At 42.7% G+C, this 15,695-nt stretch overlaps 1 protein-coding gene across 3 annotated transcripts in view; it reads right to left on the minus strand.

Moving 5' to 3' along the window:
* aqr (aquarius intron-binding spliceosomal factor) overlaps window positions 1-15,695 on the minus strand; it is a 49,162-nt gene that overhangs the window by 26,141 nt on the left and 7,326 nt on the right. For all 3 annotated transcript variants that reach the window (XM_048974111.1, XM_048974109.1, XM_048974110.1), the window contains exons 9-22: window positions 13,825-13,922; window positions 13,652-13,728; window positions 12,817-12,881; window positions 11,363-11,479; window positions 10,000-10,113; window positions 9,782-9,885; window positions 8,438-8,540; window positions 5,393-5,513; window positions 5,079-5,220; window positions 4,390-4,568; window positions 3,992-4,159; window positions 3,556-3,725; window positions 2,918-3,159; window positions 371-517 (exon numbers count right to left, since the gene is read on the minus strand). In XM_048974111.1, coding sequence (XP_048830068.1) covers window positions 371-517; window positions 2,918-3,159; window positions 3,556-3,725; window positions 3,992-4,159; window positions 4,390-4,568; window positions 5,079-5,220; window positions 5,393-5,513; window positions 8,438-8,540; window positions 9,782-9,885; window positions 10,000-10,113; window positions 11,363-11,479; window positions 12,817-12,881; window positions 13,652-13,728; window positions 13,825-13,922 — 1,847 coding nt within the window. The remainder of the gene's footprint in view (window positions 1-370; window positions 518-2,917; window positions 3,160-3,555; window positions 3,726-3,991; window positions 4,160-4,389; window positions 4,569-5,078; window positions 5,221-5,392; window positions 5,514-8,437; window positions 8,541-9,781; window positions 9,886-9,999; window positions 10,114-11,362; window positions 11,480-12,816; window positions 12,882-13,651; window positions 13,729-13,824; window positions 13,923-15,695) is intronic.

The following is a 15,695-nucleotide window of genomic DNA, read 5'->3' on the forward strand; positions in this document are numbered from 1 at the left end:
ACGTCAGCAGATGTTTTAGCATTATTTACTCAAAGAACTATGAGGTTTTTAGTTACTTCACACACCTAAAAAGTAAACACCATAGTTGCTGTGGTGCTGTCATGGAACTGAAATTTTGAGGATATGTAAAGCACATTTATTATTTAGCAGATGCTTTTATCCAAAGCAATGAACAAATGAGAAAGCAGGGTCAGATCCTGCAGTAACTGGGGTTAAGGGCCCTGCTTAAGGGCCCAACAGTGACGTCACGATGCCGATCATAGGATTTTAACCAGCAACCTTCCAATCACAAGGACAGTATCTTACCTTACAGGGCCACACATTCCATAATTCATGAATAGTAACTATCAGAAAGAAGAGACTTGTTCACCTCCTCGGCTGGTTATAGGGGTAGGGCCCCCGGTTGGGAATGACGTGAGGCTCCACCAGTAGTGTGTCATCATCGCCAGCCTCCTCTACACCTTCCTCCTCAGCCTTCCGCTTTCTCCCTTTCAAGTCCTTCACTGGGAACTTGATTCTGAATTAAGTGGTGTACAGGCAGTCTTTATGTGGAACATACTTTCAACATTATTCAAATGTTCTGCATGAGAAGGGACAAGTCTTCTGCTTGTGTTATGCAGATTAACATTGCGGATACTAGTGCTGGGCGGTATACTGGTTCATACCGAAAACTGTTTTTTATTATTGTTATGATATGAGTTTTTCTTATACTGCAATACCGGTTTAAATAGCCTACAGAACATTCGGAAAGTGGCGCGGCTGGAAACTGTTAAAGGGGGTACCTTTTTCCACTGTTGCACCGCAAAAAATGCCCAGCGAAAGATCAGAAACGGACGCTGAAGTTGAAAATGAGACACTGGGGTTGCAAAAACTGGAGTTGACTGTACTCTCAATTTATAGTCCATCAGAGTCTTTGATGCAGCTATTGTGTCTTTGCTTGAAATTGAGTATGTCCGCCCTGTTGCTGTCACAGGTTAAACTACTAAAAGCACATCCTGATGATCCATAACAAGTCTATCAGGATGGCATGGCAATGAATAGGATGGAGGTGGTCCATAAGGATGTAAAAAGCTCAGTCTCAATTCTCCAGTGCTAGGCATAGTTTCTTCAACATATCCTAGCCACCAATTATCATCATATGTAGCCACGACATTTGATGCTTACAAAGTCAAGTAATTCCTTCAGTGTGCACTTACACTGGAACGATTGCACTGCACAAACTTGGCAAAGCATCTTAAAAGACCGACATCCTGGTCTTTATGAGAAATTTCTCGAGCTCATGCTCCAGCAACACTGAACTATTGAACACTTATCAAAAATGTTAACTTGGCCGGTGCACACCTTAACATTAGTCGTTTATAAGTAGTTAGCCAACAAATATGTTAGCCGTATGTTATCATTAAAGTAGCAGATAGGCACAATGGCTAATAATAAAATAACATGGTTAATGTGGGAACAATGCAAAAACGTAACACAAAAATGTATCCTGTAAAATCCTGTAAAACATGCTAAACACCCAGTTATACTTTGAAGAAAAAATAAATAAATACCGTTGTATACCATGAAACCGATAACTTTGAAAAATATCGTGATATAATTTTTTGGTCATACCGCCCAGCTTTAGTGGACACATACATTTACTTCACGTCTCCTGTTTGTCACAGCATTATTCACCTCACTTAATTATAGAGTGCATCAATAACATCATACGTCCCGCTTAATTGAAACCATGAAAACCTATATTCATATCAATAAACTTAATTATATCACATAAATACAATTTTTGTCAACTAAAAAATATAGGTCATGTATAGGACAGGATAGCCAGCACTGCGCACATAGCCACATGCATCACACATATGAGCAATTTAGTCAGTCTAAGCAACTATGAACTGCAGGAAGAAACCTGCAAAACATATGCAATCTTCACACACAGAGTAGAGGCTGAATGTCAACCCTAAACCATCCATCCATCCATCCATTTTCCAAACCGCTTATCCTATTGGGTCGCGGGGGGTCCGGAGCCTATCAACCCTAAACCAGATTTACACAAATAAGAATTACTCCTTGCATGTATTGAAATATTACCCAAATGACTAAATTACACAGTAATTAAGTGATTAGGTGGTAGAACTTTTTGATATATATTGTTGAAATGAGTAATATACTAAACAGCCAACATTATTTGTGTAGCATAACTGTTTAGTATTAACTTCTTAATTCTCTGCATTTTTTTTTTTTTTGCATAGGCACGAGCCTAACAGCCGCTTGTTACGGCTGCCCTGAGTTTGCTGCCTTTGCTATGTTTTACCTGCTTATTTTTGGCTTGGGTTAGTTTTTATTTTTAAATATCTTGTTGAGGAAGTGATGGCCTCTTTAACCATGAGGTCCGAGGGAGTTTTTATATTCGGGTAGTTAGTGGATGTGTGGACAATACCATCATATACCTATTTCACCATGCCTTCTTTCACTTGGACAAGCCAGGAAATATTGTGAGGATCATGTTTTTTAACTTCTCCAGTACCTCCAATACCATCTGGTTTGGTAGTACAATCCCTTCTGATAGTCATCAGATTGTAAAACCAGTAATCAGACTGTACAAACAGTAAACCACTTTGAGTACTTGCTATATTGCCAATTTCTATAAATATCTATCTTTGCAAATCTATCTCAGCACCATTTTCACACAGTAACTTAATCACTTTAAATTAGTTTTATATACAAGTGTTGTACACAGCATTGTGTATTTTTACTTTTGCCCTTTGTGTATCTTCACACAAACAGTCTATAACTACAACCAGTTTCTTCCAGGATAAAGGTATTCTGATTCCCCCAATTAACTGGATTATAGTTAAGCAATAACCCAATGATACCTATATTAAATAAAAACATGTATACGTACACAGTTTAAACTGACCTGAAAGGGGGTATCTGAAGGGCAGGGTCATCAACAGTGACCTTCACTTTGTGACCCGGAAAGGAATCCTTCAGGTGGTCGATGGACAGAAACGTGTCATTAAAATCCAGTGTGGAGATTTGGTTGGGCATTCTGGAGTAGTGGGCGCTGTCTGGGTTCCCATATCCCAGGATGATGTCGTGCAACCATTCTGGGACAACACACTCAGTGTTCATCAAGTTGCGAATGGTTTCCAAGACAGCCTGAATGTATGGGGACAGGAGGAAGATCTTAAATTGGATTGATTCATTCAGGATGTGAAATAAATGTATGCCGAAGAGAAATCATACAAGTTAGAGATGTCTAAAAAATATCTACAGACTACAATACTTAACCAAGGTATATATACTACTTCTGTACATTCTGATGGCTTACAGCAGGGTTCCCCAATTCTGGTCCTGGAGGGCCAGTCTGCAACATAGTTTGCAGATATCCTTGCTCAAACACATCTTAATCAGCTTTTTACCAGGTTTAGTAGGTGTGTTTGAGCAGGGGAATCTGCAAACTGTGCCGTAGACTGACCCTCCAGGACTGGAATTGGGGAACCCTGGGCTAGGAAAAACTCAGGAACGCAGCTGAGCAGCATCACTGCCACAAACCTTGAAGTTGTTTTCCTTCGGCTTCCTTCTCATGATGATGTTGAAGGTCTCATAGGGGTCTTCTGCCCCTGTCTGAATGCTGTTTGTCATGTCCTGCTGATACTGATTTGGGTCCAGCCAAACACGAAATGTCCTGGTGTCGCCTTTCAGCTTAGGTTTTGGTTCAGGACCTCAATATTGGAAAAAGCACATCATTTTAGCACTATAGCTAAAACGTATTAGCATCATAGTATTAGCTAATCATTCTCCCCCAATAAGGAATCAAAATTTTAAGTAGGAACTCGTTTTAACCACGTTCCTTTATACAACAGCAATCTAACCAAAAGTTACGCTCTGCCCTATAGGTATCCCAATACGGTGAAGTCGACAGCATTCCTGAAATTAAAGTATAACATGTGAAAAGCACAAATAGCTGCCTTCTCTATTCTCTGCTCACCGTCCTCGATGACGCGGCCCTTGTCATCCAGCATGCCCTGCACCTCGCAGCCCCTCACATACACCAGCCCCGCCTGCTCAGCCAACGACTGCCGGCGGTCAAAACGTGTGCCATACAGGAGGTTTGGCCGCACCGTGATGAGGAAGCAAACGTCGTGTTTCCGCAATCCTGAACAGTAGTAGCAATTTAGAGAAATGCAAAACTTTAAGACATGCAAATTACTCATTAGCCGAAAAGGATATACTCATGAGAAAACCCATTAAAGTATGATGGGTTAATAAAAAAATATGAGCTTTACATTTTACTTGTAAAAATACAGAGATGTATCTGCTCAGTAAAGAACACAGAGATGTCATTAGTCAGTAACAAAAGGAATGTATCAGATATAAGAAACGTACCTTCCCATTCTGCTTTGATTTCATTTCGCACATTGAGGTTGATCGTGATGTCGGCTCGAACACGGGCAGGCCAGTTCTCCCCAATGTTGGGCTTGGCCACTTCCACAATAGAGAAGCACAGAATAGTCTGTGCCATTCTAGCCCAACCGCCAAAAACGACACCTCCATACTCTGATTGCCTAGAAGGAAAATGTCATCAAGTAGTAGTGAACACATGGGGCCTTGTTAATTACGCATGCACAAAAAAATGCCAGAAAGGTGGTAAATCTGACAATGTGAACTGGGATATACATATTTTATTGACTCCATTTATTTTATTATTTCTGTTGATTTGTTTATTTGTCAAAGACCAAGTATTTGCCTTGGAGAACTGAATTTACCACTTCAAATACTACATCGCCATCACTTCCAATGAACTGAAAATATCTGTAATTGTCACTAGTAATCAAACTGGGCAGGATCTCAGGCTTGTGTACGTATGCATTTAGAAGATATTTCAGACATTTCCAAGGGGCAATGCACAAACACCAGGTTTGATAAATACGTACAGGCCTATATTTTTCTGTGAATTAACATTTTTTTCACAATAAATGAAATAAAATAAGGCTGCTGGACAGTTTAATTTTGTGTTTGTCAAGCTTTTCATGGAAAAGCAGAAGGACCACTGAAAAAAAATGTGCATAGCTCACCATGGCTTCATCCGAGACACCACATCCTCAATGTCTTGCCTGATTTCATAGGTAGACTCCAACCGAAACAAATTGAAGTTTCTGAGCAGGTAGTCATGTAGAGTAAGGAACTGCAGGTTCAGTTTTGGCAATGCTAAACAACCTGAAAGTCACAAATATACTCAAGCTATTGAATACGTACACTACTGATTGCTGGAACTTGAATTTCTCAAACATTACAGCACATAAACCTGTAAAACGAAATATAAATATTGCAATAATTTTTGATATGGCAGGAACATAAATATATTCTTTCTAAATGTCTTCAAAAGTACCTTCTCCTGAATAATATTCTGTAGGGACAATGTTCTCATCCCAAATTATCTTCTCAGTTGGATAAAGGGGCATTTGGTTCAGCTGCTCAATCTGCGAGATTCTTCTCTCATGACGAGATACCTATGAACAAGTACCAAAACTGAGTGAACAAATTAGGGCTGGGAGATATAAAAATATTATTGAATATGTCATGACCTGCTCGTCGGCTCCTCATGTGTGCCACGCCCCCTGCTTACCCACGTGTGTTTCCCGGATCGTACCCAGCTGTGTCCGTTTACGTTCAATCAGTCCTGTGTATTTAAGTCCTGGTCTCCCCAGTTTTCCTTGTCTGTCATTGATGTAAGTCAGTGTCCGATGTTCGTAGCTCCATGTCCCAGATTAAATCCCGTACTTTGCCCCGATTTCTGCTCGTCTGCCTGTCTTTGCCCGCCTGCACGCACGATCGCCGTTCCGTCCGGCTTTGAACGTGACAGAATGACAGACCGAAACAAGGAGGCACGGCAGCAGACCAAGGAGCAAAATCTCGGTCTGCTGCAAGAAACCTATTACTGGTTGAACCAGCCAGAGGTCCAGGAGGACCCTGTGGCATTGGAGTTCGCCAGTCGCAGCGCTGATCTCCTGATGGAGAGGCCTCCACCGGAGAGCGAGCACCTCCTGGAGGAGGTACGTGCTTGCCTCCAGCAGCTAGCCCAGCGTCTCATGGAACGGAGACTTGGGCTAGCTGTACCGCAAGGCACAGAAGCTGTGTCCCCGTCGTCCGTCCCAACGGAGACGGCGCAGCCTCCCGCCGCCACTAGAACTCAGCGGAAGAAAAGACGGACGAAGTTGCCAGCGGTCGCCCCGACGATAACCCTGGGAGCGTGCGCGCTCGTCCCGGCTGCGAGGGAAGCCACCGCCGCCCGCGGACCCCGCTCCCGAGCAGCCGCCTGCGCAGCCGCCCCCTCCGCCTGCGCAGCAGCTCCAGAGGCGCCCCATCCGCCTGCGCAGCAGCTCCAGAGGCGCCCCATCCGCCTGCGCAGCAGCTCCAGAGGCGCCCCCGCGCAGCAGCTCCAGAGGCGCCCCCGCGCAGCAGCTCCAGAGGCGCCCCCTCCGCCTGCAGCAGCTCCGGTTCCTTTCGCCCTAGTCCCCGAGGTGGTCCCGGAAGACTCCATCTTGGCTCCTCCCTCTTCGGAGGTGGAGGAGCTTGAATGGGACCCCTCGGGGACCGCACTAGTGACTCCTCTGTCCTCACCCCGGCGACGTCGACCCCGACCAGGAGTCGGCAGGTCTGTGTCCCACAAGGGGAGGGGGCACAGACGCAGGGCTGGGGTCCCGCCCGCCCTGCCCCCTGGCTCGCCCTGCCTCGCCTGCGCTGGGGCTCGGTTGGCGTCCGCAGTGCTGGCCCTCCGGATCGGCTGTCGCCTGCGGGTCCCCCTCCAGGGCCTCGTCGCCCTGCCTCGCTCCCCCCTCCGGTACCTGGTCAGTCGCCGGGGGGCTCCCCGACGGCGGCTCCTCGGTCGCCTGCGGGGTCCCCACCTTCGGCTCGTTGGAGGACGTCGCCGCCTGCGGCAGCTCCCCCCCTCGCCTTGCCTTCGCCCAGGCCCCTTTCAGCTCCCTCGTCCCCTTCCCCGGTGCTCCCTCCTGCTCCCTCCCTGGCCCCTCCGCGGGTCCCTCGCCCTGCCTCCTCTGCCCCTCCGAGGTCCCCTCCGGCTCCGGCCTCCCGGCCGTCTGCGGCCCCTCCAGCCGCCTCGCATCACCTGCTGGGGCTCCCTCGGGCTCCCCTTTGTTCCACCTCCTTCTCTCCCTTCTTTCCTGCCCCGGTCCCGCCTGTGTTTGTTCCTCCTCCTGCCTCTGTCCCGCTGTCCTCTATTCCTGGTCCCTTTGTTCTGCCCCGCTCCGCTCCTGGTTTCCCGCCGTTCCCTCCCGTCACTCCCGCTCCTTTTGTTCCGCCTGTTCCGCCCTTTCTTGTGTGTCTTTCCGCTTTTCCCGTTCTTTGTCAGGTCTTGTCCTTCGTCTTGTCCCTGGCTCTGTTTTGTTCTTCTGTCTTGTTCCCTGTCCTTCGTTAATGGTTCTGTTTTTTTTGCTCCGGGACCCGGTTCCCGTGTCCCGTCTGTCGCCTCCTCCCTGGCGCGCCCGGTGAAGTGCGCCTTTGGGGGGGGGGGGGGGGGTTCTATCATGACCTGCTTGTTGGCTCCTCATGTGTGCCACGCCCCCTGCTTACCCACGTGTGTTTCCCGGATCGTACCCAGCTGTGTCCGTTTACGTTCAGTCAGTCCTGTGTATTTAAGTCCTGGTCTCCCCAGTTTTCCTTGTCTGTCATTGATGTCAGTCAGTGTCCGATGTTCGTAGCTCCGTGTCCCAGATTAAACCCCGTACTTTGCCCCGATTTCTGCTTGTCTGCCTGTCCTTGCCCGCCTGCACGCACGATCGCCGTTCCGTCCGGCTTTGAACGTGACAGAATATAAAAATTGACAATATCAGATGAGTAACTCATTGTCAATATATGACATTGACTAACTAGCGATTATTGCCTGTCAGTGAAATGCTTGGTGGCACATGTGTGTTTTTTAGAGAACAAATACATCAGCCATAAAAGAAATAATAAAGGTCACATCATACAATACTATCATACAATTTTTACTTTGAGGAATACACTCATTTAAAGCCAACTACTTAAGATCGGCGCAGTGGTTAGCGCTGCTGCCTAAGAACAAAAAGGCCTTGAGTTCGGTGGAGTTCTGTGTGGAGTTTGCAGGCTTGTACAAACGCTTGTACGTTTAACATCAAACGTACAGAAAGAAATAGGGAGAAATACTAGACCTGGTATAATCATTTTGACTAAGCTTTCTATCACACAATAAAAATTCCAGGTTCACAAATTGGGACTGGTTAAATTTTTAATCTATTTCTTCTATTTGAAAATACATACTGAAATCAATAGAACCAGAGCATTTTACGTGCTTAACTTCATAAACGTGTACGTAATCTTTGACCTGGGTCTGTCCCACAGAGCAGCTTTTGTCCAGCTTTTGTGCTATAAAAGATGCTCTTCAGCCATAACTCACCAGCATTTCAAAGAGGAACTCGCTTTCATTGGTAGTATTCTGTCCTTCTGACAATTCTGGTAAGAGACAGAGGTAGGCTGCCACCTGATGAAGTGTATTGGGACTGCAGGAAGGAAAAACATCCGAAATTGACATTTCTTACAATGAAAATCTATCCATTCATTCATTGTACCCACTTGTCCTATCAAGGGTTGCGGGGGTCTGGAGTCTGTCCTGAACCTGGACGCAAGGCCATGAATAACCCAAGATGGGGTGCCAACCTATTACAGGGCATGTATACCTATGGGGAATTTGGCAACTCTAATTAACTATAACATGTTTTTGGACTGTGGGAAAAAATTGGAAAACCTGGAGAAAACCCCACAACACTGGAAACCCTGGTCCCAGAGATGTTAGGGAAAGTGCTAATCGCTGCGCCACTGTGGCACCTCTCAAAATGAAAAGCCAATTAAAAATAGTGTGTTCATGCTAACGTCATGTGCATGAGCAGAATTCTGAAACCAAATGTATGGCAGAACTGTGGCCAGATCCAAAAGCCTGCAGGCTTTGATACTCTTGTTACTTAAGGATGTCATCGTATACACTAAAAAATAACTGCGCGCGTGCACACAAACACACACACGCACACGTCAAGGGGCATTGCACTCTGTGGCAGACTGGGTTCACACCTTCAGCTTTTCAAATCACACAATATACCCGTTGACCACATTTGCAATTCATAAAAAGCTGCACAATGCTCTCGGCTTAAAAAATCAGCCACATTCCACAGCTGCACAACACTCTGGGCTTAAAAATCAGCCACATTCCACAGCTGCACAACACTCTGGGCTTAAAAATCAGCCACATTCCACAGCTGCACAATACTCTGGGCTTAAAAATCAGCCACATTCCACAGCTGCACAATACTCTGGGCTTAAAAATCAGCCACATTCCACAGCTGCACAATACTCTGGGCTTAAAAATCAGCCACATTCCACAGCTGCACAATACTCTGGGCTTAAAAATCAGCCACATTCCACAGCTGCACAATACTCTGGGCTTAAAAATCAGCGACATTCCACAGCTGCACAATATTCTCGGCTTGAAAATCAGCAACATTCCACAGCTACACAATGCTGTCGGCTTTAAAAAGTGATTTTGACTCACTCATTACTGCATTACCACAATGCTTTCTATTTTTAGCTTTTGTAAATCAATTAAAAATAGGGAGCCTGAATACATCTTCCTGTTTTGTATGAAGGCTTAAAGATTCCAGAATTTAAAAAGGGCTGCCCCTGATTTCCCCCAGAATGTTATGGCACATTAATGTCAGTAATAACATGTGGTATTATTTATGAGAAATACCTGAGAGGACCAAAGTGCTTTATGAGGGACTCGCGGGTATCCACTGCTGCCACGTTGGATAAAGCAAAGTCCTGAAGCTCAGGGAAATGTGCAAATGCTGCTCTCTGAAACACAAAGAAGCATGGTGTTAAACCTGCATTCACTCTCTCAGCCCTCATTCACAATAACATGCAAACAGCTAAATAAAGAGCAATCAGCATTATCACAGCATAACTAACCTGCAGAGATGTGATTTGGTCATAGTGTAGATTTGTCATCTCTTTCTCTGTGAGAGCATTCCCTGTTTGATCATTTATTTCAAATCCGGTGTAGAATTTCAGCATATCCAAGAGCTGAATACACAAAGATTCACATTAAACATTAGCACAACTCACATCACCCACACAGAGCTATCAGCAAGGACTACTGCTGTTTGCAGCTTTATCAGACTGGATATTCTGCTAGAATCAGTAACACCAAAACTAGGCTGTTTTGTTCTGGTTTCAAATAAGCGTGTTCTTCAAAATCAACTAGCTAGTGATAAGCCTCGATCTCTGATTTGTCAGGATCGGCAAAAAGCTTATTTCTATACCTTGCTGTTAAATATGACCATTTTTAAACTGATGTGACCCAAGGGAAAACGTGCTTCCCATTACACAGCTCAAAACATACCAAGCAACTAGAAAAGATACTGTAGCATTAACAACAATGTATTCCCTGGACAGCCCCGTCACCCCCACCCCCCACAACTGCAATTTCTAGAATTACAAGATGGATCAACTGGATACGTGAAAGTCAGTGTTTTTACCCCAATGCTCTGAGTTGTAGTTGTGAGACATAACTTTGAACCACGGCTATTCATTTACTGCACATTTCACTCACATGCCAATTTCCACAAGTTTCCCCCTACCAATTAGATAGCTAACTGTTTCTGGACGTATGTCCTAATGTCCATGTCGAGTCATATTTTTTTTACACATCTAAAAAAAATTCATTACCCATGATAAATTCTACAGCACGAAAATCAGAGTAAATCTGAAATATTACTGTAACACCGCTCAAGCCTACTCTACACAACTTCCCTACCTCTTTATTGTACAATTTGTCTGAATGTAATCAGGTTCACCATAACTGTGACTGTTTTTTCATATTTTGATTAGGAGTAGGGCTGATTAGAGTCAGATGATTTAATCCACCCACAAATTTCAGTGAGTGTAGTCTATGTGTGTAATTTTAGAAAATTAAGAAAACCATCGTGTCCCATAGTTTGAAAACTACTGTCATGCACAATGTTTCTGAGAAGTTTAAATGAACAAACAAATAAATAGATCAATCCTCCTTTCAGATGCATTGTACATACAAGATGCCATCTGTACGCCTATCACTGCCACTTCAATTTGGGGGAAATCTGTCTCATGGGTAGATTTGAAGGTGAAGATTTTCATCCATATAATAATTTTTGTGAAAGTGGCAATAAGACCCATTAAAGATTAAATAAAAAGAGTAATTGCTAAAAGATCAGTTTTTAGGCACAAAGATGATATATTTAAGATTTAATTTAGTAAAATCGTGTGAAATCCATGGCAGCCAACATCACTTCACCTGGCAGAAAAGATGCCCTTCATTTTCTCTGTGGGTAAGACCTGAGAGCTGACACCTGACCACCAAATGGGAGTTATCCAGCACGGCATTGAACCATCGGCGGGTTGGAAGCTGAGCCTAGCAGCACATCACACATAAAAGCATACCATTAAGCATAATATCTGCTAGGAGGCAGCCAAAACATCAAAATTACTAGAATTAAATGGATTAAAGAACGGCACTGCATACATTACATAGGTAACATTTTCAAACATAGGATACAGTTCTGAATAGTCTGGCCAAAAGCATTATTTATATTACGATTAGTGATATATTAGTCTCGCAATGTCCTATACTTCTAAAGGTAACAGCTAGATGGGCTTCTGGGATAGCAGGCATCCTCCTCCCAACTGGCAAAATGTATCACAAATATACAGTTAAGCTGAAGATTATTCATAGTCATATCAAATATTGATTTACAGTAAATCTTCATTTTTAATAGGTTTCTTCTAGCTGGAAGTGACAGAAGCATGTGACAAAACATGGTAAGACATTGTGCTAGAGATATAAATGAAAAAATCTTTTTATGAAAAACGCCTTGCCCAAAATTATTCATACTCTCTCAATAATCAATAGCAAAGCCTATATTTGCCATCACAGAAATCAAACAGTTATTATAATTACTAACAAGCCTTCTGCATGTCTCAACTGGGATTTTGGACTACTTCTCTTTAGCAAAGAGTTTGAGGTCTTTGAAGTTTGGAAGGCTTCCTTGCCATCACAATGGAGGGGTCATTTCTGGCCTTCTACTATGCCCTTTAAGATTTTTCTGTGTTGAACTCCTTGTACTTTTTCATTATCCTTTGCATTGTGGCCAATAGAATTAAAAAACACTTGGATATGGCTTTATAGCCTTTCCCCATCTAGTGACCATCCACAAGACCTTACTAAGGTTTTTGGTTTGAGACATGACTTGCAGTTGACTAGTAACTGACTAGAGAACTACTGCATCAGCTGTGCTCTTTTTATATTTGATTAGAATGCTCTAGAGAATGGCAGTAATTACCAAGACCATGGAATGGTATAGAAGCTTGCATTTTCTCAAAATACAGTTCAATTTCAAGGGGCATAAATAATTTTGCACATGGCATTTTTCTCAAAAATGTAAATTAAATAAATGATTAATAACTTTATATTTACAACTATCACACAAAGATTTACAATTCCATGCTAATGTCATTTACAGCCAGATGAAATCTATTGGTTCAAATAATTCACTGTGGTGGGTCAGTTCAGGCAAAAGTCTAGGATCAATTTTTAATTCCAGTCCAGCCCTGAAAGGCAGGTATACCACTAGGGACAAGGGGAAGTAATGTCCCCTACTACTGACTGCCATCAAACTTGTTTTTGTCACTTTAGTTTTGTACAATACAAAAGTGAACTCCTTAATACGTATACTATTGTTACATTCCCACCTCAAGGTCAATCATTAACTCAAGGAACCTCTCGCAGTAGTGAACTTTCTCCATCGAAACTTCTCCTGAAATGGAAAGTGGAAACAAGGTAAAATCACTTGCCTTATTCTTAAAAAAAAGGAAAAAAAAGTCAAGATAAGACAAGAATTTTTCCAAAGCATAAGCTTCTATTAGGAATGCACAATTTTGATACCAGTACCGGGTCTGATACAGTGCTCATGTACTTGTACTCATCCTTGTGGCAACACACCGATGCCTATGACCACATAACGCAACAAGCGGCAAACACTAGTAGGGAGAGAGAAAGGAAATCCAACTACCTAACCTAATCCTCACACAGTGAAAAACACTCCAAGGCAGTGTGTGGTGTAAAAAAAAAAAAAGTGTGTTAACTACTGCTTTCGAAGGTTTAAGACCACCTGCGACATGCTTTTAAAATCATAATTATATTCGATTTATTGTGTTAAAAAACCAAGTGTCTTCTACAGCTGTTCATTTGAGATAAACCAGACGTAGATCTTCATCCATATGTTTTAGTAAAGCATAAGAACCATCAAATACTTTGACTTCACAAGGTCAAATATCGTTTGCTTTCACCCTTCCCTTTGCTGAAACTAGTGGCTCTGCTTCAATTATGAGGTGATCAGCCTCAATTGAATTTAATTCATATTTAATTCCAGTCCTACACCCACACAATACCTCAGCAAAGTCTGAAAAAGATTAATAAAATGGCTTTTCAGCTATCAGCTTACATATCAAACCATCTACAGTGGTGGTGAATGCAGACCAGTGCCAAAACCATATGCATTCCCCAAATTCTAGGGAATACCATTACCTGATGGTGAGACAGATGTCAAAACCCCAAGGAATTTTTTAATGAGTCGGGAAAGAAATGTTCGCTGTTTATCAGCCCTGAAAAGAAATCGTAAAATTAGCACCAGCAAAATCAGGCGGAATTCGCTCAGTAATAATTATGCAAAGATGACGCAGAAAGACTGGATTGCTTACTCTTCAAAGGCTTTGTCATCCATTTTATCATAATTCTTCTTTATTAAAGCCCAGAATTTTTTCAGCTTTGGCACCTTCAGTTCTTTCTGCAGTCTGGCCTGTGAAGTTCACAAGCAAATTTTAATATAATTCAGAACATCTCAGATCTTCCACATGTAAAAGGATCATCATTTACAGTTATTAGAAAATGAAAAACCACATACTTTCATAATCACATGAACCAAATGCTTTTCATATCTGTTATCAGACCCCCCCCCCCTAGGCATTATGAACATTGGCGTGCACAGCACAGGGGTGAGAGGGGAAACTACATTTAACAAAAAGGACAGGGGCAAACGTGCCCTCTTAAAACAAAATTATTCACAAAATACATTCATATTTTACTGCTGAACTGCACTGCCTTTATTTATATATTTTGTGTCGCAATGTTGCTGCTTCCATCATATTTGCAAAAGAAAGGATAAGCCAATGTACAAAGTTAAACCACTGATATGTTCCATGATTTCAGTGTTATTCAAAACATTGGCTACTACAATAACCAAACATGGTTACAAAAAGTCTATGAATTTGTTCGAGTATAGACTTTAGTTAAATATTTTGAATGTTGCCAAGAGTTTCTGGGCGCAGCGTGTGGCTCAGACGGATAAGCCTCTGTGCCTGTAATTAATTGGAAGGTTGCAGTTTCCAGCCCAGCCAGAATAAGTCACATTTGTGGGCCCTTGAGTAAGGCCCTTAACCCTCCAGCTCTGTGGGCACCGTTGCACATGTGTGTTTGTCAGTCATGGAGTGCAAGGTGGGGTAAGTGAAGAGAGACTTTCCCCATAGTCATCAGTATAGAGAGGCAGAGGACACTAAGTTTCTGCATGCCAGTGGTTATAAAATACTTCAGCCCATTTCATTATAAATGATTGTTTTAGTTCATGTATTTTTAGGAGGTCTTGCTTAAATGGCCCAATTCAAAGCCTGTATCACAAAGTATAATTTCTCGTTTAGCCAGACAACAGGTCAGATTTAAGGCACCCCCAGTTTAAATGGACGTTCTGTTCTCTTACATTTAGCCCAGAATACTTTAGATATGACAAGTTATCTTGCTAAGCAAGAAAACATGCTTTGTGATACAGGCCTCAAATCAAACCACAACATTTCAAGCAAAGCGTTGGTATTGAATTTCTACCATCTGTAAATAATCTGCACAAATGTATTTTATCCATCACTCTACCAATCTTCAGTTATCCGGTAACACTATACTTGAAGGGCACAAATAAAGTAGCAGTCCAGTCTTACTTGATGCATTAAACAAACAGAAACTAAGTGCTAATTAGTTCAAAGCCCCAGACTGGAGGCAAATCGGTGCATTGCAGGATGGACCAATCGGCGACTCCAAATCCTGTAGTGTGAAGTATTGCAACTGGCAATGAATGTGGCAATGAGCTACAGCCAAGGAGAGCGCAAGACATGGGTGAAAGGAAAACCGGGGGTGGTGTTTAAAAAGGTATAAAAAGATACATTTTTTGTAACAGTTCTTAGTGTTCAAGGAAGAGGTATTCATTAAAAGTTTACCGTTACAGTTATGTTTGTGAATGTGTCACTAACGGCCCATGGTATTTAAGCATTTCCTTAAAGTTCTGCGTATACAGTGGTTAATTTGTCACGCATTTGTAAATGTAGATCATATGCAGTCATTTGATTAAGGCTGTTTTAACAAGCTGCTGTGGACTGACACTAAATTGTACAATTGTCATTTTCCCATATCACTTCTCGCGTAGTTTGGAGACCAGACAGACTGTTTGAGGATCCCTCATGGTGAAATATCTTATAATGTGTAACCCCCTCTCTCTGATCAACCATGTTGGGTATAAACCAAAAAAGTT

This window comes from Brienomyrus brachyistius, chromosome 14, assembly GCF_023856365.1.
Source record: "Brienomyrus brachyistius isolate T26 chromosome 14, BBRACH_0.4, whole genome shotgun sequence".
NCBI lineage: Eukaryota > Metazoa > Chordata > Actinopteri > Osteoglossiformes > Mormyridae > Brienomyrus > Brienomyrus brachyistius.